The sequence below is a fragment of the Lutjanus erythropterus genome, chromosome 24 (assembly GCF_056507025.1).
Source record: "Lutjanus erythropterus isolate fLutEry1 chromosome 24, fLutEry1.hap2, whole genome shotgun sequence".
NCBI lineage: Eukaryota > Metazoa > Chordata > Actinopteri > Lutjaniformes > Lutjanidae > Lutjanus > Lutjanus erythropterus.
In genome coordinates this window covers 1,138,687-1,164,062 of record NC_139340.1, presented here as the reverse complement: position 1 = coordinate 1,164,062, position 25,376 = coordinate 1,138,687, and the positions used below count along the sequence as shown (strand labels likewise).

The window sequence follows — 25,376 nt, the reverse complement described above, 5'->3', positions numbered from 1 at the left end:
TGTTTTTTGAAACATTATACTACTATTCTATGCCATAAAATAGTCAACAAACTAAGGCTATAGACAACTCTCAATCAAATATTGTGTTAACTAAAACAAATAATGTTAAATTTTATGAGGTACCACGAGTTGTAAGCTTTAATTTTGTAAATGACAAAACAAATAACTGTGAAAATGTATCTCCTTGTTCTTAACATAGTCACAACCATGGCTCCTCTCTGATATACAGCAAATCATAATGAGACATGGGCAAACACAGGTCCCCGACCGGTTGAGGTACCTACACCCGAACAAGGTAACACACCAACAACTATGTAACTGGTTTTGGTGAAATTAGATCATGAATTATGGAGAAAGTATTTTATGCTTTTCTCTCAGATGTCCTCCGGCTGCTCTGCCTCAACTCTTGGTGGTTTCCTGATGGTCAGGAAGTTTTACTTGGTGTTAAAGTAACTGTTAACTGTAGCTGCTATTAGCTCTAGTAACCTTGCAGCTAGCTGTTTATCGGTTTTATCACATATGTAATCATAATAATGTTTCCCAGCTAACATTAACCTCCAAGTGCCAAGTGGCTTGACGTATACAATTATGTTACCCACCATCAACAAAGATTAGTTAGAAATGTTCTACAGGGATAAGGCAGCCCAATTTGTGACCTTGACATTGCTTGTCAATTGGGATGAAGTACATTAACTTTATGCGTCAACTAGAAACAAAGCATGTTAACATTCAGGCTGATTTACACCCTCTTCACATTCGAAAATAGGCACATCTGTTTCTCAACAACGTAACCGTTGATGTCCACATACTTCCATGTGTGCAGCTGCTCAGACTCAAAAGTTAACCGCCGTTACACACAACTGGAATGAAATACAATAATACTATGTTCCAGCTTGAATGCAATATATTCATTCATGCTTCCTTTCCTTATGAAAAATCCCACACTGCCCACATACTTCATGCGTCCTGTACGTTGGCATGGATGTAAAGCAATATGTCCAATAGAGGGCGCTGCTCAGGGTCAAAAGGTATCCCAAAGAAGATGAAGAGTCAAAAGTTTCTGACAACAGCAAACATGTGTTGATGCTTCTACCTTCATGTGATGTGATGAACCTTCAAGGAAAAGTTGAGGCAACGTTATAGATGATGGTGGTCTGTGTGGCCATTAAACACATCACAGCTGGAATATGTGAATGTCTTCGTTGTGTCCTGTTGTCAAGTCTTGACTGAACCACTGGCTACACTGTGATTTAGTTACTTCATACTTGGCCTTCACATTCCTGCTGCCTGTCATTCAAACATATTTTTAATTCTTGTTAGAAGTCCTCAATTTGGACTGCAGCTTGGTCCTTTAATCCTCTTCCTGTCTCTCCATCGCCTGTGTTTACACTAGGTCATCCTCCGCTGTCACTGAGTATCAGCTGGTGACGAGACAGAGTGTCTCTGTCAAGTCTTTCTTCAATGCCAGGCTCCATTTGGCAGTGCAGGAATGTAGGACAGCCAAATTACACAAGTCATTTAACGCTGCAGTCAAAGGAGATGAAAGAGAAAAAAGGAGAATATGTCCACACCTGTCTTCGAGACACGGCAGACTGAGATGGAGGTAAAATCCCTGCTGAAAGAAGAGAAACACACCCATTCATCCATATATTCAGTATATGTTGAAGGTTGCAAACAAAGAGCTCTGATTACTTTTAATTTGACACTATGCTCTTCTCATAGTATCCATTATTAATGAGTCCTAATGGCCCACAGCAGCACTGAACCTTGTATTGATTAGGTTTTTCTTACTTCTAATCTAATCATAGAATGCTTCCAGAAGGCTGGGGAGGGGGGGTCTCTTTTCTTCTTTTGTCACTTCCATATCTTCTTCCATACTTGGTGCAGAGGTATCCAACTGGAAAACTTGACAAACACTAACTGAAGATGTCAATCTGTATCAAGCTTACACTGAAGTTGCTGCTGCCGCTCTGAATGCTTTGTTTAGCTGAGAGTGATCGCAACAAAATGCACTGCAAAACCAATCCAAAGTCTTCAGGGTGGTCCTTCATACTGGGGCGGTGACATGACGAAGTTGTGTACCTTCTACTGAAGAGAGAGGCAGGGGTGATGCATCCAGCAAGGCATATCCTAGAAAAAATGCAGGGGTGTAACCTTGTTTTCAGCTGTTCTCACCAGTGTTCAAGCAAATATTTTGCACTTCGGAAACCCCAGATCATGCATCATGGTTTGTATTACGATATTAGGCTAGAATGTCACAGTGGATGGAGACCCCTGTGCACCGCCGAAAGCACCAACAATGGGCACAAGAGCAGAACTGGACCACGGAGCAATGGAAGAAGGTGGCCTGGTCTGATGAATCACATTTTCTTTTATATCACATGGATGGTTGGGTGTGTGTGCGTTGCTTACCTAGGGAACACATGGCACCAGGATGCACTATGGGAAGAAGGCAAGCCGGCAGAGACAGTGTGATGCTTTGGACAATGTTCTGCTGGGAAACCTTGGGTCCTGCCATCCATGTGGATGTTACTTTGACACGTACCACCTACCTAAGCATTGTTGCAGACCATGTACACCCTTTCATGGAAACGGTATTCCCTGATGGCTGTGGCCTCTTTCAGCAGGATAATGCACCGTGCCACAAAGCAAAAATGGTTCAGGAATGGTTTGAGGAGCGCAACAATGAGTTTGAGGTGTTGACTTGGCCTCCAAATTCCTCAGATCTCAATCCAATCGAGCATCTGTGGGATGTGCTGGACAAACAAGTCTGATCCATGGAGGCCCCACCTCACAACTTACAGGACTTAAAGGATCTGCTGCTAACATCTTGGTGCCAGATACCACAGCACACCTTCAGGGGTCTAGTGGAGTCCATGCCTCGACGGGTCAGGGCTGTATTGGCAGAAAAAAGGGGACCAACACAATATTAGGCACGTGGTCATAATGTTATACTTGATTGGAGTAAGATAGCAGATGATGCAAAATGTTTCATGTTATAACGTGGTAATTTATTACCGACATAAAACATTTCACATTACAATGTGATACTTTTATAACTTTTATTGTTAGAATGTTATGCTGTTTTAAGTTAGCACATTATAACACAAAATGTTTGATGCTATAACAAGATAAACAGCAGAGATAAACAGGAAAAATTCTTGTCCAGAGTTGTGTTAATTTTTTACCAAGATCTTGAATTGATGATGGGAGAGTTGGACCGCTGTGTAAAGTCTCCAGCACATCCCAAAGATTCTCTGTGGGGTTCAGGTCTGGACTCTGGTAAACAAGACATGTGTGCAAATGATGTCTCATGCTCCCTGGACCAATCTTTCACTATTTGCCTCATGGCATTGTCATTTTTTGGGCACATAACATTGCTGAACCTCGACCTGAGCAACTGAAGCAAACCCAGATCATAATACCAATGCCGTCCCAAAATAATAACTAACTTAATAATAGTTAAAAGTAGTGTGAGCAGAAACATAAATAAAAAGAGACTGAACCACCGAAGTAATGAAGTCAGAATGTGCCATACTAACAGTTCACCAAACAATTAAGTTCGAGAGACCTACTTAAATAAAATTAAAAGTAATAAAAAGTCCTACAACCAAACTGAAATTAGATCTGCATACCCAAAGAGAAATTATTGGTCCAACAACTAAACAGAAAATACCATGAATGAGGTCCACAAACTTGATTTTCCTTTTTCTTTGTGTGTGTGAATGTGTGGAAAATAATAAAAGATCACAGGGATCAAACTGAAATAAAAGGTCATAAGACCAAACAGAAATTAAGGTCAATAAGAGACCGACTTAAATAAATGGAAAGTAATAAAGGTCTGACAACCAAACAACCAAATGAAGGTCAAAAGACTAGTGAAGTAGTAGTGATCCAAGATAATAATGAAAACAATTATCGGGGATGAGTTTATCAATTTGCTGATTGGTGCAGGTCCAGTTTCCTCATATGACACTAAGAAAACTTGGCTCAGGACTGATATCGACCCCCACTAGGAAATGAGTATTGATGAGTAGGGCAATGAAATGGTAGATGATTACAAACATTTAGGAATAAAATTAGATTCTAAACTGTCGTGGAATTCAAACACAGATGCTATATATTAAGACAGGCTATATTTCATGCATAAAGTCAGACAGTTTGAAGTGGACAAACGTGATGGTCCTCTTCTACCATTCTTCGAACAGCATTGTAACTTTCTGTCCTGTGGCTTAGATAGTAAATAACTAGGTAAGAATACTGGGCAACAACAAAATTGCATGACATTGATCTGTGACTCCTGCGTGGTGAGGAAATAGCAGGCGATTATTAAAGAGGAAGCACATCCCCTATTTAGTGCATATGAACTGCTACCACCCAGCAGACGGTATAGGGTGCTGTCCCCCTGAACCAGTCAGGCTTGAAGATCATTTGTACAGACTATAATTGTACTACTGAACAAACTGTGAAACAAGCAGATAACCAAACTCAGTGTGTGTGGATGCTGCTCCGTATAATATGTAGAGCACTTAGTTGACAGATGGTGTATAAGTGTATAGTGATGTCATGTCATCTGGTGGGGTCGATCTTGTTGGTTTTGTTGAAGTTGTTGTTTGCTGTATGAGTGATGTTGTACAAGCTGTTGTTTGTCACATTAGTTATGTCTGTTGTTGGCAGTGCTGGAAAGAGTACTGAAAATTTGCTAAAATAATACTCAATTACATGTAAAAGTACTGGTGTTACAAAGTACAAAGTATTCGTTGCAAACTACTCAGAGTATAAGTTATATGACATCATATGTTAAACCATGATGTCACTGTCAAATCTAAAAACAAGGCTTGCAAGTTCTGTGTATATATTCATTCTAACACCTTGAGATGATCTTTAAGTTTTACATTTAGGTCATTTTCCCCACTATTAGGAAATTTACAGCAAAAATCCCTATTCCTTGTAGAAGGGAAGCCCGTTGGGTGGTGTGCTATTATAAAATTTACAACAATGCATTACTTGCCAGACAGGTGGACTGTAAAAATGAAAAACTCTCAGGTTGAACTACAAACTGTATGCAGCCTGAACTGGACCGTGGGAGGAAGCTGTTTGCAAAACAGCAGACAGATGCAAACATTTGCGTGAGGAGAGGTGTTACCAACTCGAACTGTGTCGGTTCTCTTGCTTTGAATGAATCTGAATCTGAATGAATGAAGCTCTGAAGACCGCTGGTGAGCTGCGACGACCAGCGATGTCCAGAGGGCTGAGGCTGAAGCGGCACTGGCGTGAACTTGGTAGTCCTGTGGGTAGACCTCGACACAGAGACAGATGCAACATGAGGCCTGGTGCGCTGATGACATGACGGGGGCTGAAGTATTTTCCGAGGACTGAATGTTTGCATGGAGCTGGCTGGAGGCTGGCATGTGCGCACTCAGACCTGGATCCAGCAGCTGAAAAGAAAAAAGGTGGCGCACTGATTCCAGCTAAGACTCGGGTGATGGGGAATTGTGGTGCATTGTCGTACTGCAGTGGACCAGGATAGGCCATTCCAAAGAGCTCGGCACTAGCCGAGTTATGGTGAGGAGCCAGGAGGACGCTGGAGACATCAACCCGGAAGCTGTCCATGGATTGGAGTATGAATCTCAGACTGGATGACTTGGATTCCACTGGGGTAAGTGGAAACGTGCAGCAGGCCCAGAACTGGGCCTGCTGCACGTCGGAGATGACTGATTTTGACCTGAAGACTGAACATTTAGCTTCACACTGATAAACAAATAAGCAAAACGCCAGAAAGGTGTACAGTGTAGCTTAATGTGGCTACAAACTAAATAAAAATGACTATTTGAGGCAGAGCTTCCACAACAACATGACACGGGGGTTTCTTCTCTGGTTGAGGAAATAGGCATTAACTTGTTACAACGCCATTCGCAACAATTCCAGAGATGACAGCAGAAAGCCGCAGAGAGAACAGATTTAAAGTTCTGGCACAACGATGATTGACTGATGGAGACTGTGGCTAAATCTGGTTGGCTAACTTAATGAGTGAACACCCATGGATAGCTGATTGAAATAAGTGGGTAAAGAGAGAGGGAGAGAAAGACAGTTAGACTGAATGAGGCATGAGGTCTTCCTGATTGAGCTTACACTGAGCTTCATGACCTTTTTCCATTGTTCCACAGTCCAATCTTTATGCCCCCCAGCAAATTGAAGCCTTTTTTTCTGATTATCATCACTGATAAGTGGTTTTCTTGAGGCTACAAAGCTCTTTAGTCCCAATCCCTTGAGTTCACTTCACATTGTGTGTGTGGAAATGCTCATACTTTTCTTATTAAACATAGCAATGAGTTCCTACTGTTGAATTTTTTCTGATTTGTTTCACCAAACATTTAAATGATCTCTGATCACAATCATTCAAGATGTTTTTCTGACCACATTTCTTCCTTGAAGATGATGGTTCTCCTCTATCCTTCCAGGTTTTAATAATGTGTTGGACAGTTCTTAACCTAGTTTTAGTAGTTTCATCAGTCTCCTTAGTTGTTTTCTTTGCTTGATACAGGACAATAATTTGACTCTTCTGAAACAGAGGAACATCTTTTCCTCGACCACAGGATTTGTCTTCTGACATGGTTGTTCAAGAAATGAAAAGCTGCTCACTGCATCAGTTAGAGTTCAATAACTTGTTACCAGCTGAAACATATTAATCACTGCAGTCATTATACAATGGAAGGATCTGAACTATTTGATTGGTTAAATCCAGGTGGTGATTTTTTGGGCCAGGCAGTGAATATCTTCAGCTGGCATAAAAGCCCAAAAAATATATACCATAAAAAAAAAGATTCTGAAAAAGCAAAAATGTATTTTGCTTTGTTCTTATTTTTTCTTGCTTCCATATAAATACATATTTTTTAGTTTTGACAACTCTGGTATTAATCTACAATGTAGAATAATAATAATAATGCTTAACATTAAAACAAACGATATTGAATGAGAGGCTGTGTCTATCATAACATGCTAATATTATGCTATAACAGTGTAAGTTGAATATGTGTGAAATGTTTCATGTCAAACAGTATATTTTTATAACCAAAAACATTTCTTGTTCTAATGTGGTTTGTATTTGCCAATCTTGAAATAACATGAAAACAATTTGTTACAACTATAAACTTTTCATGTTTTAATGTGATATTGATCCATTTTTCTTTTTCTATAAAATACGCTGTTTTAAGACAGTTACAAAATTCAAATATGAGAAACATCATGGTAAACTTGTTGAATAAGATAGTCTTATAATTGTGTTTACATTACTAAAATAAAATCAATTTGTAATGGTGGATATTTAATTATATGAAAAGCCATTTAACTAACTGAGCTCAACACTTGACAGCACTGTGTGAAAGGAAGTTTAGACTCTGGAACAAATCCAGGCAAGTGTCCTTTAAATGTGAAGTCTGCATGCACACGTCGAGCACTTGGATCTCGTGATTTGCACATCTCTCCATACCATGCTGATTTGCTCACTGATAACAGTCTGACAATATTTCCATTCAGTTTGTGGCTCAGTGTTGCCCTGACAAGATGTTCATTTACATGGATCAGTGGAGTTGCTATGGTTATTGCTGATGAGTCACTCGGCGTATTCTGAATACGGCACAATGAGATGATACTGAAAATAGAAGAGTGGGGATGGTTGTGTAGGTGTTGATAGAAACAAGGCAGATTTGTTTGTACGTGCACCGTTTGATTAAGTGTGTGAGTCGAGCCAAAACCAATGCTGCTTAAAAAGTGACATATAGAAAGTACACATGAAAAATAATTAAGTGTCCTGTGATTTATTACTGAAGAGGAGATAATGGATAATAAACTGAAAGATTAACTGTTACAGTCAACATAAACTACATTTCATGTCACTCATCTTTGCATCTTTGTCTGGGAGGAGACAACAGCGTCCTTGATGGATGTGACCTTTAAAACTTGAGGATGTAAAGGGGTTGGGATTTGTTGATTAGGTTAACTACAGTCATTTCTGACCTGTTTTCAACCTTATTTTCCCATCTTATTGTGTCTAAAGGACTAAAGGGGACAACAATTTTTGAAACTACTTAGGAGCTGCCTCTGCTGCCCACTACAAGTGCTTGTTTTGCTACTGACTGGCTCAGATTGTTAATCTGACCTTCTGAAAAGGATCCCTACAGAGAGAGAGAGAGCTTTTCGTTAAAGAGTAACCAGAAACAGCTGTCTTATTGTTCTCGCCAAGCTAACCAAACTCCAAACCAAACTTTTCGTAATACACACTTTATTCAAACTCGACAAACAAAATAAAACTCTGTCTTGGTTACTCTTTCCGCTGCTCCAAAAAATCCCAACTCTGGTTTGGATGAAATAAACCCTTAATTCACTGAGGTAGAATAATATTCTGGCTTGACACATTTTCTCTCCACTGCTTCTCCCACTGGCTTTGTCTCAAACAAAAAGGATCTTACTCCTTAACAAAAAGCTTTCTCTCTGAAGGGATCCTTTCCATAATGTTGTCAGACTTACAATAACAATCTGAGCCTATCAGTGGTTAAAAAAAAAAAGCACTTTTAATGGATGTACTTTGATGACAAGAACTGTTGTCCCCCATTAGTCACCTAGACACAAAACATTGGAAAATAGTGTCCAGGTTGAAAATTACTAAAGTTAACCTTTAACATCTGTGGAAGCACTTCGATGTTAGCAGGGACCTTGCTCTTCTTCCTGTCTCATCCTCTTCCTGAGCTGCTCACCGATATCCACCAGAGGATTCATTTTGGCAGATAGCGTCTTTACTGCATCACTAAACCGGCTCATCTCCGTTTCCCTGCAATAAAGGCAAAAACGCAGACACGTTCGGATTTTTAAAGGAGGGAGTGATTTCACTGTTGCATGTGGAGGATATGGACAAGAAGAATTTGAAAGGCTGCTTACAGGAGTTTACGTTTCTGTGACTGTTTCATCTGACTGAAATCTGTCGGCTCTGGTCTCTTCACCGGCCTGCGGGGAAGACACAGGACAAAGACAGAGACAGTTTTACATGCACCACCACAAAATCATGATAGCATGTTCCAATTCATCCAACATATCTGGCCTGCATCAAATACATAACACTGTAATATGCTATCTTAGCTGACTGTTGAGTTTCGATTTTCATTCCCAAACACTGGGTCGGGACCCACAGGTGTGTCAAAGGAGATTTTATTTGGGTCATTAAATAAATAAAAAGACAATGGAAGAAATTTAGTGGTATCTTAATTATATTCTGATAATTCAGTAGTCTAAAATGTTCTATATCATTTTCCGGATGAGAGGAAATAAAAACAATGAGCCTCATTCACAAACAAATTTGTGCTTACAGATGGTGACTTTGCCTGGGAACTTATTTTGTGCCCAAAGTAAGAACATTTCTATGCACGTTAGTAAATGAGGCCCCATGAGATGTCCTGTTAACTCAGCCTAAATGCATTTATGTATCATTTATAAAGTATTTAATGTGTGTGTATATGTGCAATAACATGCATCAAGATTAGAGCTGCAAATAATTTACTGCCCATCAATCTGTCCATTATATTCACAAATGATCGATCAGTTGGTGATGAAAAACAGTGAAAAGTCGATCTGACACTAATTTTCCCACTAATTGATTAGTTCTTTGGTCCATAAAATGTCAGAAAATATTGATCAATGTTTCTCATTTTGTTCACAACTCAAAGATACTCAGTTTACTGTCAGAGAGGAGAAAAGAAACCAGAAAATATTCACATTTAAGAAACTGAAATAAGAGAATTTCAACGTTTGAGCGAGTGCATTTTTCACCATCATTCCCATCCAGCTGTTGAGTTAGCAATAGTAAAGATACAATATCTGGTTAGATGGTAACCTGCATTATAAATAAAGAAAACAAAATCATCATCATCATGCATTAATTTGACCCGGCCAGTTGTGAGAGGTTTCCACTGGACTTTAAACATATGCTTAAGGGCATTTCAGTACAATTTTCCTGCTTACTAATAATTGGCCCTGAAAAAAACAAACAAACAAAAAAAAAAAACGCATCAGTCAACCCCTAATGTCAACAGAGCTTATTTATTTATGCTTATCTCCTCAAGAATTATAGAATTTAGTATATGGATATGAAAATTTGCAGATTTTTAATTTTGTTTGGATTTACAAAAAAAAGCAAAAATGATGAACCAGTAATGTCTTGTATTGAAGGTAGTTTGGTGTTAGGGCTGCACAGTTTGGTAAAAAAAAAAAGTCCTATTGTGTTTATTTTGACTGAAATCATGATTGGAATATGTGATACAATTGGTGGAAATGATCAGTTTTGCATTACAATTGTCATGTTCACTGAAAATAAAACAAAATAAAATCATAATTGTATCAAACAAATATGTTTTCTTTGCTCTGGAGAACAAGATTTTTAGGCCAGGTCATCTCTGCGATTGCAATTGCAATGAATTGTGCAGCACTTTTTGGTGTCACATACAGAACCAGAGCCCAGAGCTGTTGTGATATAATGGCTGGTGCTGCAGCCACAGCACTGCTGTCCACTCAACTCATCTGTTACTAGCGCAGAGCAGGATCTGATGAAAATGAGCCCTCTACTCTGAGCTGTGGAACTTTTACGATCACATTTACGACCACAAGAAAAACTACTCCATCACATAAAAGATGCAGTGCAAGAGGAGGCAGGCAGAGCTCCACAGAGAAGACAGATCATTGAAAAACTTGGTATCAGACAGGATTTATGCATCCTGCAGTGACTGCTTTTATTTGGCTTTTGCATCAAATAATCAGGATTGTATTTGATGGATTCTCTGTTCCGCTTTCATTCACACGATGTCCTGCTTCTTTATCGTGTCATTATTCACACTCACCAACCCTTTTACACTCACCTGCCTCCCTCTTTTCACTGACAGTAACTCCTCACCTACTCTGATACACTGGACCTGTCCACACCGGTTTCAGCTGCAGCACAACCCTCTCTGACTTGCTTCATTACCCAGAGTCCTGTTCAGTCAGTGATAGTGAGGCTAATCTGTCTTCCTGAAGAGGATCTGAAATGTTTCTTTCTGACGGGAGACAAAAGTTTGGACATGAGCCATACAACTGTCTGACCACTCTCCATCACCAGGTATGACAGAGCATTGGAGGCACTCCGAGGAAAACTACATTGAAATTTTATAAGAATTAAGCTGTAAAATAGAGAAAACAGTCATTGTTGTTGTTATTATGAAACTTTTTCTGTTTCTATAATATATTTTTCATAATTCTGACCTTATCATGCAATACTGTGACTTGCCTAAAGAAGCATGTGAGAAAAGAAACTGTTCTGTCCTGTGTTCATTACTTAAAGTTATGATGTGCATTATTTCTGCATTACAATGTCAAAAAAAAACTAGACCTATCTGTCAATTCTTCAAGGTTACTTCTGGGGAAATCTACAAATGTAACAAAACGCAACATCAATGAAAACTGAAAATATTGTGGGCTTGCTTATAGCCCCCAGCTCAGCCGCCATGTGTTGGAGTTTTTCCGCGGTGAACGAGAGGGTCGTCGGCCTGCACCTTTGGGTCGGGGATAGGTGCCTCACTGTCGTTTCGGCCTATGGGCTGAACGGCAGTGCAGAGTACCCGGCTTTCTTAGAGACCTTGGGAAGGGTGCTGGAAAGTGCTCTGACTGGGGACTCTGTCGTTCTGCTGGAGGACTTCAACGCCCACGTGGGTGGCAACAGTGTTACCTGGAGGGGGGTGATTGGGAGGAACGCCCCCCCCGAACTGAACCTGAGTGGTGTTCTGTTATTGGACTTGTGCTAGTCATGGTTTGTCCATAACGAACACCACAGGGACACCCTAGGTCGGAGGTCAATGATCGACTTTGTAGTCGTGTCAACTGACCTTCGGCCATATGTCTTGGACACTCGGGTGAAGAGAGGGGCTGAGCTGTCAACTGATCACTACCTGGTGGTGAGGTGGATCTGCTGGCAGAGGAGGAAGCTGGACAGACTTGGCACGCCCAAACGTATTGTGAGGGTCTGTTGGGAACATCTGGAGGAACCCTCTGTCAGAGGGCTCTTCAACTCTCACCTCCGGGAGAGCTTTGACCAGATCCCGAAGGAGGCCAGAGACATTGAGTCCGAATGGACTATGTTCTCCACCTCCATTGTTGATGTGGCCATTCAGAGCTGTGGCCGTAAGGTCTCTGGTGCCTGTTGCGGCGGCAATCACCGAACCCGGTGGTGGACAACAGAGGTAAGGGATGCCGTCAGGCTGAAGAAGGAGTCTTATCGAGCTTTGTTGGCTCATGGGACTCCTGAGGCAGCCAACGGGTACCGGCAGGCCAAGTGCGCTGCGGCCCAGGCAGTTGCAGAAGCAAAAACTCGGGTATGGGAGTTCGGGGGGGCCATGGAGGAGGACTACTGGTTGACCTTGAGGAGATTGTGGCAAACCGTCCGGAGCCTCAGAAGGGGGAAGCAGTACCCTGCCAACACTGTTTACAGTGGTGGTGGGGAGCTGTTGACTTCAACTGGGGATATTGTCAGACAGTGGAAGGAATACTTCAAGGATCTCCTCAATCCCACTGACATACCTTCCGTAGAGGAAGCTGAAGCTGGGGACCCAGAGGTTGACTCATTCATCACCCAAGCTGAAGTCACTGAGGTAGTTCGGAAGCTCCTCAGTGGCAAGGCACCGTGGGTGGATGAGATCCACCCTGAGTACCTCAAGTATCCGGATGTTGTAGGGCTGTCTTGGTTGACACGCCTCTGCAACGTCACATGGCAGTTGGGGACAGTGCCTCTGGACTGGCAGACTGGGGTGGTGGTTCCTCTATTTAAGAAGGGGACTGGAGGGTGTGTCCAACTATAGGGGGATCACACTCCTCAGCCTCCCTGGTAAAGTCTATTCCAGGGTACTGGAGAGGAGAATTCGGCCGATAGTCGAACCTTGGATCCAGGAGGAACAATGTGGTTTTTGTCCTGGTCGTGGAACACTGGACCAGCTCTATACCCTCTGCAGGGTGTTTGAGGGTTCATGGGAGTTTGCCCAACCAGTCCACATGTGTTTTGTGGACTTGGAGAAGGCATTCGACCATGTCCCTCGTGGCATTCTGTGGGAGGTGCTTCGGGAGTATGGAGTTCGGGGCCCTCTGCCAAGGGCCGTATGGTCTCTGTATGACCGGAGCAGGAGCTTTGTTCGCATTGCCGGCAGTAAGTCAGACCTGTTTCCGGTGCATGCTGGACTCTGGCAGGGCTGCCCTTTGTCACCAGTTCTGTTCATTATTTTTATGGACAGAATTTCTCGGCGCTGCCAGGGGCCGGAGGGAGTCCGGTTCGGGGACCACAGGATTTCATCTCTGCTTTTTGCAGATGATGTTGTCCTGTTGGCTCCTTCGAACCAGGACCTTCAGCATGTACTGGGGTGGTTTGCAGCCAAGTGCGAAGCGGCTGGGATGAGAATCAGCACCTCCAAGTCTGAGGCCATGGTTCTCGACAAGAAAAAGGTGGCTTGCTCCCTACAGGTCGGAGGAGAGTTCCTGCCTCAAGTGGAGGAGTTCAAGTATTTTGGGGTCTTGTTTACGAGTGAGGGGAGGATGGAGCGTGAGATTGACAGACGGATCGGTGCATGTTAGACAACAATTTATAAGTTACCAACTAACGGAAAACGGTAAAATTATCCAGTACTGTATCTCTGAACCATCTCTTTAATCAGATCTCACACATTGAGGCTATTTTATGTGATCTCCTTTAGGTAACTAGTGTAATATTTTTTCACTTCCATTCACAGAGCTTCCCCTCCCTCAAACTGTTTGGTGCCTCTAAGGAGAGACCCACATCTCACTTTGAAAATCTCTGGACTGGATTATTAAATGTTGCTATCCTCACTAACTGTCACCAGAAATATTAGTTGTCTAAAATAATAATTAATATTTGATTAACTTGCAACGCGGATCAACTGCTGCATCTAAAATGTAACACTCCCATCTTCGTAACATCTTTTAAAACCAGTGTGTTTCAGCAGTATTTTGATCAAGAAAATGAAATAAGGTTGCATCCAGGCTGTGTTAAATGGCTTTTAAATATATGCAACATTTTTTCGACCAATGAGTAACTATATTGATTAAATTGTGCTCAATTTAGTCTGTTGTCTTTGTGTTGTGTGTATTTATACCAGCTGCAGTGCACTGTGGCTGTAGCAGACTTGCTACATGCAGCAAATATAGAATAAAGTTCTAGTTTTGCTATGTGGTGCAAGCTTGCTGCAGCACACAAAATAGTGTTTAAACATACAGAAAATTGCTTTAAAATTATGTCCTTCATATTATCTGATATCTTAATTTTTACCTGACTAAAAAATAAACATGAACATGAACATTTCCTGTCTTATTTTGGGGAGGTACTGGTTGACTTTGGAACTATATAACTGTTGTACACTCAGATTGTCCCCTGTTCGCATGGCTTAGCAACCACTCACAAACACCCTAGCAACCAGATGCTAAGGTATTTTAACTCAACATCCCGTAGTTGACATGCAAAATGACATGCAGATTGACCTGCTGTATATGTATCACAGCATGCAGTGTAAAATAGTCTTTAAAAAGTTGGTCCAAAGCAGACATTTACGTGTCAACACACTGCAGAGGAACAAGCCAGGATGTTTTTTTGAATTTGAAGGATGCACAATGAAACACTACAAAAGGTCTAAAATGTATGATAAAAAACTTCTCTATGCAGCTCATCATTCACTTTTATATCCAAATAATATTTGTTGATGAAACGTGACAACGTGCTACTGACAGTGTGACAACAGACAGCAGATGGAGACTCATCAGTCACTCTGCTGATACTCACGCCATCACGGCTGCCATATTCATGTGTTTATCTCTTCTCAAGGTCAACAGAAATGTGATAATCATGGAGCAACACACTTGAAAATCCACAACACCTGAAGCCTGCTGCAGCGGGCACCTTTGCACTTACGATTTGTTTTTCCTGCTCTTGCGGCGAGTGGAGGGGGCTGTGGCAGCAGGGGCGACGAGCTGAGAGAGCTCTGGTAGGGCGTCGGCCAGCGGCCTCATGTCTCCCACCACGGGTGTGGCCTGCCTCCGGGCCTCGGCCGCCTGCCGCTCCTTGGCCTGTTTGATGGAGCTGATCTCTGAGAGAAAAGTGAAGCGAGGGTGAATGTGCGTGAAGGCTCAGGGGGTTCATTTGTTACTCACACACAGAGAAATGTCAGAGTGAAGCATGGAACAGTTTAAAAGTTTAATGACATGAGGAACACATTTTACAGTCTGACGCTGGTGGTTGACACAGGCCTGTTCATGTAAAGCTAATGAAAACAGCCTCTGATCTGGCTGTCAACACAAACACTTTGTTTGTTTCAGTGCCAAATCATAATACAAGTTAGAGTATTTTAAAGAGACTCAACAGCTCTCACCATGAGCAAGCACTAGCCTGACAGTGTCAAAGAAAAACTTCACAGTACTTGTTTAGAAACAACACCAACAAAATAGTGTGACCTCAATGTCCAGTTGAATGTCTTTTCTCTCTTTCCTCCCATTGATTTGTCACTTTTTAAATTACAGTTTCAAAAAAAGTATAAACAAGAACAACAAACAAAAGTCAAACAAAACAAAAGTCCATTTGCTCCTCTTTTTCCAGTGATTCTGAGTTTTTAAATTTTTTTTTCATTAGTTTTTATTTTTATTTACTTTAGTTAAGCTTTGTTTTTGTTTAAAAAGGTGTTGTTGTTTACCTTTTATAATGTAAAATGTTTTGTTTTAGTTTCATTTTTATTGGTTTCAGTGTTTGTTTTGAGATTTTTTCTATAATATTATCATATATTATAATATTTATTTTTTAGTCTTGTACGTACAGAATAGTGTCACAGTTAGTTTTTGTATTTTCCTACAAATCTAGTTTTTATTTTTATTTCAGTAAACTACAGTGTTTTAGTTTGGAAAATGTTTTTTGGGACAGCATGCTTCACATGATGAATCTAGAAGGGTATGTTTTCTTATTTTTGTTACTTTTGTTGCTGAACTCACCACAAACCAGTTAAGTAAATTTAATCGAGTCAAACGAACATTAAGGAAATGAGAATCACTGATTCTGATGAATCTTGATTTGCTTGCACACCCAAATTAAGCATGTGTGCATATGGTGGCTTCATGAACATGGATGATGAGCCTTTTCATAGTCAGACTGAAAGCAAACATAAACCTATTTTTGCTAACAAGGTATGACAGGAACGACAAATCAGTGTCAGGAACTTCCAGGCTTTGACTGCATCTCTGGTGAATATTTTGTCCTGTAATAAACACAAGGAAAATATGTCTGGTGCCTCTTCACCTGCACCCTAGTGGTTTACTGGGTATAAAAATCAAAGAAAAGCACTGACTAAAGTGCAAACTATCTAAAATCATGAGCTCGAATCCTTAAATAGTGGCATTAGCCTGTAAAAATCCACATTGGTCAAACTGTGGTGTCCTTTGCTTGTGTCAATGATCTGACAAAAAGCTAATATTTCATTCTAATTTTCTTCTGATTCCTGAAAACTGTCAGTTTGGAGTCGCTCTTGGGTTTCAGCAGGATTGAGTTGCGCGGCCATTAGCACCTAATTATACGCCTAAACAGGATATGTGTTGTGTTACCCAGGAATTGATTGGCTCAGCAGAAGGGTAAGGTTACAGGCTTGATCGTAATTATGGGACATGATGGCGGCAGTGATGATGTTGGTGGTGCTGCGGAGAGGAGTTATAATTACAGACTCAAAGATGGACCCAAAAGAATGAAAACTTTATTTTTTAACAGAACATAATGCAGACTGTGCTTATTTATTAGCTTTATAGGCAGCTTTTTATGTATATTTGATCTGTTTTATTAACTCAGGTTTTATATATACATACATTTTGCTCTATTTGTGTACTTTTATTTATAGTTATTTATAATCCTTAAAAATATAGGTGAAAGTTGACTGTTTCAGTGCCCTGATGTCACTTCAGACAAGTTTACTGTTAAACTGTAAAGCATCCTTACACGTCTTTGTCATAAGTGGTCAACATTTTTGAGGGATAGTTGCAGAAGTGTTTAAAGTTTAACCCTAACCCTAACCCTTTTACAGTTGGACTGTATTAACCAAGAGTTTTTAAAATCAGAGGTCCAAACAGTTTTAATGATCAAATTTGAAATGAAAACACTAACTGTTAGGAATTTAATCACAGCTTACAATGAAACTGATAATTGAGTCATGTCAATTGTGTTTGTTAAGGTTACCCCTGTTCTTTCCATCATTCCTGTGTGTGAACACAATCGGCTCAGTTTTGGGAATCAGTGCTCATTTTCCTCCCTTCAGACATTCACTGCTACAGTGTGAGATAATCCATCAACTCATTATTTAAATATACCTTACTGCTGCTATCATACTGCCAATCACCTGAAACTCATGGGAAGGAAAGAAGGAAAAAGAAAATGTCTCTACTGCCAAAATTTCATCACATTACTGTCTTAACTGGGACAATAAAGTCTGCAATGAACAAAAAGTTGAAAACTAAATCACCAAGAAAAACTCATTTCATATTAACAAGGGAGAATTCACAGATGCCAAGTTGGTAAGATGTTCTTGTCCAGACTATCATTTAATATGTTGCATTAAAGTTGTACAGCCCAGTTTCTTTATGAGAAGAAAGACTAGTATTAATACTGCACTCTTGCAAATAATGGTGCCAAAAGGGTTCTTCTTTTTTGAATAATGGTTTGTGGAAGGTTTTTTGTAAGACTAGAGGTTCCATCAAGAATCCCTTTCATCCAAAGAACCCTTTTTGAAAGAAAGACTTCTTCAATGATTGTTGAAATCCTTTAATTCATTTGTCAAGGGTTCTTTATACTATATAAAAGGGTTCTCAGTAGCACCCACTGGGTGAATTTTAGATAAGACCCTTGGAATCTAAAAGGGTTCTTGGTAGAACCCCTTGGGTGAGCTTTAGATAAAATCCTTGGATACAAACGAGTTCTTGGTAGAAACCCCATCGGTAGGTTCTAGATAAAACCTTTTGAGTATTAAAAAGGTTCTTGGTAGAACCTCCTGAATGGGTTGAGTAAACCCTAATCCTAAACCTAAATCCTTGAAATATAAAAGGGTTCTCAGGAGAACACTCTGGATGGGTTGCACATGAAACCTTTGGAATATAAAAAGGTTTCTAGTGGAACCCCCTGGGTCGGTTCTAAATAAAACCCCTGAGATATAAAAGTTCTTGGTAGAATCCCCTGGATAGATTCTAGATGACATTCTTGGAGCATAAAGGGGTTCTATGTAGAATCCCCTAGGTAGGTTCAAGATGAAACCCTTGAATATAAATGGGTTCTCTACAGAACCCCCTGGGTGGCCTTAGAGAGGGTTCTGAGTGAAACCAGCACACCATAGAAGGGTTCCTCTGTAGAACCTCTCATGGGAGGTTCTGGGTGAAGCCTTTTCGCAGATGTTTCTAGGTAGGATTGGGCATATATATATGCTAATTGCTATCCATATAGTCTGATGATTGCTTTTTTTCATGTTGGGCTCAAGGTAGAACTCTCAGCATGGGTTCCAACTGGAACCTTTGGAAATGGTTCTACCAGTAACCAAAAAGGGTTCTCCCATGCGGACAAGCTGAAAAACCCTTTATGGTTCCAGTAGGCACCTTTATTTCTAATAGTGTAGAGGCCATGGTGATGTGGTGAAGTGTAAATGATGTGTGCTGGTACATTCCTCCTAAAGTGCTGAGTGTTGATCTAAACTCACTGTTGAGCCATCTCTCCCTCCTCTCCTTCATCTTCTCTTTCTTTGACTTGACTTTCTTTTCTTCTGGGCCTGTGAAAACATACACAGACAGACAGACGGACACACACACACAGGGAGAGTTAGGTGACAGCTCACATCAAACCCAGCTTGGCAGGGGGAGAAGCCTGCTAATTAAACATGAAGAGAAGCAAATTCATAAATGTGTTGAAGATACATCAAAGGTGGCGAGGGAAGACTTGGCTGTGAGCTACAGCGAGCCTCCGCCTGAATTTGATGCCTCCAAAAAAGTTGAGACAGCAGAAACAAAAGACTGTGAAAGTTGTGGAACGCTCCAAAAACACCTGTTTGGAACATTTCACGGGGACACAGGTGCAATGGTAACAGGTGACAGCATTATGATTGAGTATTAAAGGGGCGTCCTCCAAAGACTCAGTTGTTCACAAGCATGGATGGGATGAGGTTCACCACTTTGTGAAAAACTGCAAATAGTCCAACAGTTTGAGAAGAGCATTTCTTATTGGCCACACAATCTACAATATCATTAAAAGAGTCAGAGAATCCAGAGAAATCTCTGTACGTAAGGTCAAGGCTGAACACCAACACTGAATGTCTGACCTTTGACCCCTCAGTAGGGCTGGGCGATAAATCGATTTTATCGATTAATTCGAATTTGTACTTAATGTCGATTTGTTTTAATGAAAATCGATTTTCTCATCAACATCCGCCACCAGCGCCTGCCTGCTGGGCTCCCGTAGTTCAGAGAGCGCGGACTGCGCATCCCCCCTCCCCTCCCCCCTCCGCGCTTGATACCTATGCTTGATATACAAACAACATGGCCGCATGCGGTGCAGAGCTCACTCCGAAGAAAGGAAACGTATCCTCAGTTATTTGGAATTGGTTCGGGTTTGTGGCGTCAGACACAGAACAAACAGCACCTCGCTGCAAAGTCTGTTTAAAGGCTGTTGCTACCAAAGGTAGCAGTACTACCAATTTACTGCAGCACCTCAAACAGAGGCATGCTGCCGAGTGGGAGAGGTGTTGCTCCCTACGAAATGAACAAGACCGCGGCAGCCCAAGCACCGCCACCAAAAAACAACCCACCGTCTTGGAAACATTGACAAACTGTATCCCGTATGATAAGAAAGGAGCCCGGTGGAAAGCTGTCACGGATGCAGTCGCGATGTATATTGCAAGAGATATGGTGCCCATATACACCGTGGAAAAGCCGGGGTTTATTCACCTGCTGAAAGTTTTGGATCCCAGGTACGTGCTACCAGGCCGCAAACATTTTTCTGAAGTTGCCTTGCCTCAGCTGTATAACAGTACACGCCAAAGGATCGCTACGGAGCTCGAAGGAGTGTCGTTCTACTCTGCAACAACCGATCTGTGGTCCAGCAGAGTGATGCAGCCCTACCTAAGTTTAACGGTGCACTTCGTAAGCGACAACTGGACTCTGCGAAGCGTCTGCCTCCAAACGGCTTACTTTCCCGATGATCACAAAGGGGAAATAATTGCCCAGGGACTAAAAGACGTTCTGAGCTCGTGGAATCTTGCTGAGGACCGACTCACCTGTATGACCACTGACAGCGGTACCAACATGATCAAAGCTCTGAAAGACAATGAGTGGCCCAGCCTTCAGTGCTTTGGACACAGATTGAACTGTGCTATAGGTAAGAATCAAGTGATATCTATTTCCCCATTCGAAAACGACATGGAAAGCCTAATTAATGCATGATGTGAGTGATGCATTAGATCAAACCAACATATACTTTCACAAAATCTGCATGATTAAATATAATGGTATACACAGTACATGCTACTGTGTGTGTATGTGTGTGTGTGTGTCTGTGCACATGCATACATTTGTGTGCATAATAAAAACACTGAAACTACTAAATACTTTTAAACAATAAAAAACTAAACTGAAACAAGGAAACAGACTCTGGAAACTAACCGAAATTAAACTGAATTGAAAACAAAAAATAAATACTAAAACAAAAAGAAAACTAATGGAAAAATACAAAACTATAATAACTTGTGTGCATGCTCTTTGTGTGCATTAATAAAATGCAGATATGTGAAGACAGACAAGTTTGTGAATGTAGGTCATGTTCCACTAAAATTTGTTTTGCTTGTTTATTCTTTATCTATCACAGAGAACGGTGTGAAGGACCCACGAGTCGAACGTGCAGTTGGGGTTTGTAAAAAGGCTGTGTCTGCCTTTTCTTACAGCTGGAAAAAAAGAAAAGAGATGGCTGAAGTGCAGGCTGAGCTGGGTCTACCCACTCATCAGCTAGTAACAGAGTCCCCAACCAGATGGGGCTCACCCCAAAAGATGATTGAGAGGTTTCTCGAACAGGAGAAGGCCATAGTCCGTGTCCTGGGTTCGGACAAGAGAAGTCGCCATCTTGTACCCACTTGGCAAGATCTTGAAGTCTTAGAATCCATAAATAAAGCTGTGAAACCACTCCAAGACTTTACTGACGCACTCTCTGGCGAGTCATATGTCAGCGTTTCATGCATTAAACCAGTGCTCCATTTGTTCAGAACCAGTCTCCTACAGCGAGAGGCAGAAGACACAGAGCTCACTGCAACAATAAAAGGAAACATAATGCAGTACCTCAATGACAAATACAGCAATGCTGTGCAGGATGAACTGCTGGACATTTCCTCACTGATGGACCCAAGATTCCGTACAACCTACATTGACCCAGACAAGGTGGAACAAGTCAAAAAAAGAGCTGTCACTGAACTCATGTCTCTTGCTCCTGCTGACAAGAGTACACCACAGCAGCCTGGTCCACCTGTGCAGGTGTGTGAAGAAGAACAGCCTCTGCCCAAGAAAAAAATGACTTTAGCTGCCTTCTTCAAGAAGAATGCACCAGTGTCATCTCCTGACCAGCCAGAGGCAGTGAAAATAGAGACTGAGCTGACGTCGTACTTATTGACCCCTGAGGTTGACCCAGACACAGATCCACTTGACTGGTGGAAGCGCCACCAACCTAACTTTCCAAGGCTAAGTAATTTGGCAAAGAAATACCTCTCAGTCCCAGCTACAAGTGCCCCCTCTGAGAGGGTTTTCAGTGTTGGGGGGGGCATTGTTACATGCCACCGTGCATGCCTCAAGCCTGAGGTAGTGGACAGGCTTGTCTTCCTGGCGAAAAATGTTTAGAAACAGCAAAGAAGCACCTCATGCACTACTATTTGATGCAGTTGATAATGCTGTGAATGCAGATGTTTAATTTTGTTAACAGGCACTTTTTTATTATGCAAAATATGTGAAGGTAACTGAATACTGAATAGCAAGTTGTTAAACTTTTGTAAATGTTTTGTCAAAAAGGGTCACATACATTTTATTTCATGTTATGTTTATGTCACTGTCAGTTAGAAAAGCTTACTGAAAAGTTACATTTTCACAGTTGTTTACAATGGTAGGCTACTATTTCATTTTTAATTTAATTTTTAATTTTATTTGATGCAGATGTTTAATTTAGTTAACATGATTCAGGGAATTAAAATAGTGACCAAATACTTTTTGTTTACCACACAAGCACCTCTTTATTATGCAAAACATGTTCAGGTAACTGAGAGTTTTGTTTGCACTTTATTTTATCAACCTCAAAAAAGGGTCTTATAATTTTATGTTTTACTTATTTTTTTAAGTTAGTTTTAGAGTGCATTGTGTCATTTTGAAACTAGATAAAGCTTACTGAAAAGTTACATTGGCAGTTTACAATGGCAGGCAAGGCTTGCCATCTCTTTTTTTTGTGGCTTGTTTATGTAACTTAAACCCCAAAAGGGAAAATTTAAACAAAATAAAATTGTTTTGAACAATTTCTTTGTCATCTGCAAATTGATTTTAGGTAGGGGGTGAAAAAAATCGATTTCAATCGTGAATCGGGATTTTTTGTGAAAAAATCGGAGATTTCTTTTTTAGGCTATATCGCCCAGCCCTACCCCTCAGGCAGCTCTGCTTTAAAAACCCACATCATTGTATAAAGGATACTACACGGGCTGAGGAACACTTTGGGGAACTGTTGTCAGTAAACACAGTTTGTCTCTGCATCTACAAATGTAAGTTAAGACTCTACCATGCAAAGAGAAAGACATATATCAACAACATCCAGAAACACTGCAGACTTCTCTGGACCAGAGCTCATCTGAGATGGACTGACGCAAAGTGGAAAAGTGTGCTGTGGTCTGACGAGTCCACATTTCAGATTATTTTCACTAATCATGGAAGTTGTGTCCTCTGGGCTAAAGAGGAAAAGGACCATCCAGATTGTTCCTAGTGCTAACTTCAACAGACAGCATCTGTAATGGTATGGGGCATTTTTTAGAGTTTGTTTAATTCTGAAAGGTACATACAGCTTTTGGAGCAACATATGCTGCTATCCCTGCTATTTCAGCAAGACAATGCCAAGACACATAGTGTGTTGTGTGTCACAACATTGTGTCTTCATAGAAAGAGTTCAGGTACTGGACAGACCTGCTGTTGAAAATGTGTGGTGCATTATGAAGCACAAAATACAACAACAGAGACCCTGAACTGTTGAACAGCTGAAGTCGTATATCAAGCAAGAAAAAAAGAATTTCACTTTCAAAAACTTCAACAATTAGTGTCATCAGTTCCCAAACACTGACTCAGTGTTGTAAAAAAAAAAAAAAAAAAAAAAAAAAGTGTCCCGGTATGCTCCTGTCCCAACGTTTTTGGAACGTGTTACAGAAATCATATTCAGAATAAGTGTATCTTTCAACAAAACAAAGTTTGTTGGTTTGAACCTTAAATGTCTGGTCTGCTCTGTATTTAACTGAATAAATATTGAAAAGAATTTGCAAATCATTGGACTCCGTTTTATGCTTTGCACAGCATCCCGACTTTTTAGAATCAGGGTTCTTCAATAAATACATGGAAATGTATCTTGCAGCAGCCTGGAAAATACTGAGACTTCCTCTAAGAAATGGCACCTCACTTTTAAATTCCCTAATTTAACTTCAGAACTGATACAGACTGCAACCAATTATTTATCCCATTATTTAATGTGTTAAATGATGGATATAGTGATGGAAATACTGTGGAAGGGACCCAAAGTTCCATTTCCAAATGGAAAAAAAAAGGAAAAGTACGTAAACACGCAGGGTGCACAGTGGAGAGAGAGTCAGCAGTGACAGTCCTATCTACTTTCCACCTTTGTGAGAAGAACCTCCTGGGGCTGGAAGGGAACTTTTTTTAATGTCATTTTATCAGCAAAGCCACCTTGAGGTTCCCTGTTGTCAGGACATCCTCAGGGGCAAGAGAAGCCAGGCGGGGTGGCAAATACACTGTGACAACATGTCTGTGTATGTGTTGGTGTGTGTGAGAGTGAGAGTGAGGAAAAATACAGTAAAATGTGTTCAATACTGGACAGAAATTCTAATCTAATAGTAGCTACCGACTTCTGGTTTGGGGGGGAAATAGATATATGCGTTGGTGCCTGGACCTCCACCCAATATTCAGTGAGGATGGTTGTGTAAAACAGCTCAGAGTGGAAAAGAATCATGAGGAAAAGGGAAAATACCCACACTAAGAATATCATCAGTGACTGGGCGTTTCCATTATCTGTATCACTTCCTCTCTTTTGTCCCCGTTTGTGCCTTTGTCCCCTCAGTTTAGACAGAGAAATGGAAAAAGACATACAAGTGAGAGACGCATCAAGCCCCCAGGTAGAGTGTTGGGTTTTGAAACTAATATGACATAGTGGCCAAACAATGTAATGACAATGTCACATGATGCTGTGCATAAGCTTATATTGTAATAGAAAAGGCTGGAAAACAAAGACTAAATTTTTTCTGCATCAAAACCCATTAGTATCAGAATTTGATTTATTCCGTCCAATACCATTTGGAAAGTCTGAAGAACCGTGTGATTAATTCATTTCTCCCATTCATTCTTTTGTAGCGGCTCAACCAAAAGTTAGCCGCTCAGTTAAAGAAAGTCTCTACTTTGCTCTGTTCGATTCACTCCCACATTTTCATTGCTTTTTCGTTTTCTCACAGTCAGCCATTTGTATTTCTGGTTCCTCTGTAAGGAATGTGTTAGCAGTCTGAGTCAGTATCCAGCCAGGGACAGGTACTGGTGCATGATTTTGTAGAATGCTGAACTAAAAGACACAAAGGAATTGGATGTTTGTGGAACTACAGTGTTGTGTTGGTGATCCTTTCTGCATTCCAAGAGGTTTAACAGTCAATGAATTTGCATGCTGCTGTGCCCTTGTTCATAAATGCAAACAGTATCTCTTCCACTTCCACCTCCAATGACCAGGAGCCAGCAGTTTCAACTGTTATCCAAGCATCATTCATCCTTTTGTTGCTCAGACCAACAGATATTTTAACTAGATGGTGAATCAGAATACAATTAAAATATAAAACTTAGGCCATTAGTTCACCTGTCATTATGAAACTCCTATCGGTCCAATCAGCTTCACCATCCAATCAATAACTGATATCCAACAACAGGGAGCTGTCAGACAGTAAAAGACTTCTGTGGAGGCTGCTCCTCAGAGATCCCTCCTTGCTCCTCAGAGCGGAAATAAGCAGAGGTGACAAACGTACACA

The 25,376-nt window shown here is 40.9% G+C and overlaps 1 protein-coding gene across 1 annotated transcript in view; it reads right to left on the bottom strand.

The window, feature by feature from the left end:
• Positions 1–8,207: 8,207 nt before the first annotated feature.
• The window catches only part of slx9 (SLX9 ribosome biogenesis factor), a 39,004-nt gene continuing 21,835 nt past the window's right edge, over positions 8,208–25,376 (bottom strand). The window contains exons 3-6 of the mRNA XM_084713558.1: positions 18,783–18,851; positions 14,984–15,158; positions 8,935–9,000; positions 8,208–8,827 (exon numbers count right to left, since the gene is read on the bottom strand). Coding sequence (XP_084569684.1) covers positions 8,701–8,827; positions 8,935–9,000; positions 14,984–15,158; positions 18,783–18,851 — 437 coding nt within the window. The 3' untranslated portion in view covers positions 8,208–8,700. The remainder of the gene's footprint in view (positions 8,828–8,934; positions 9,001–14,983; positions 15,159–18,782; positions 18,852–25,376) is intronic.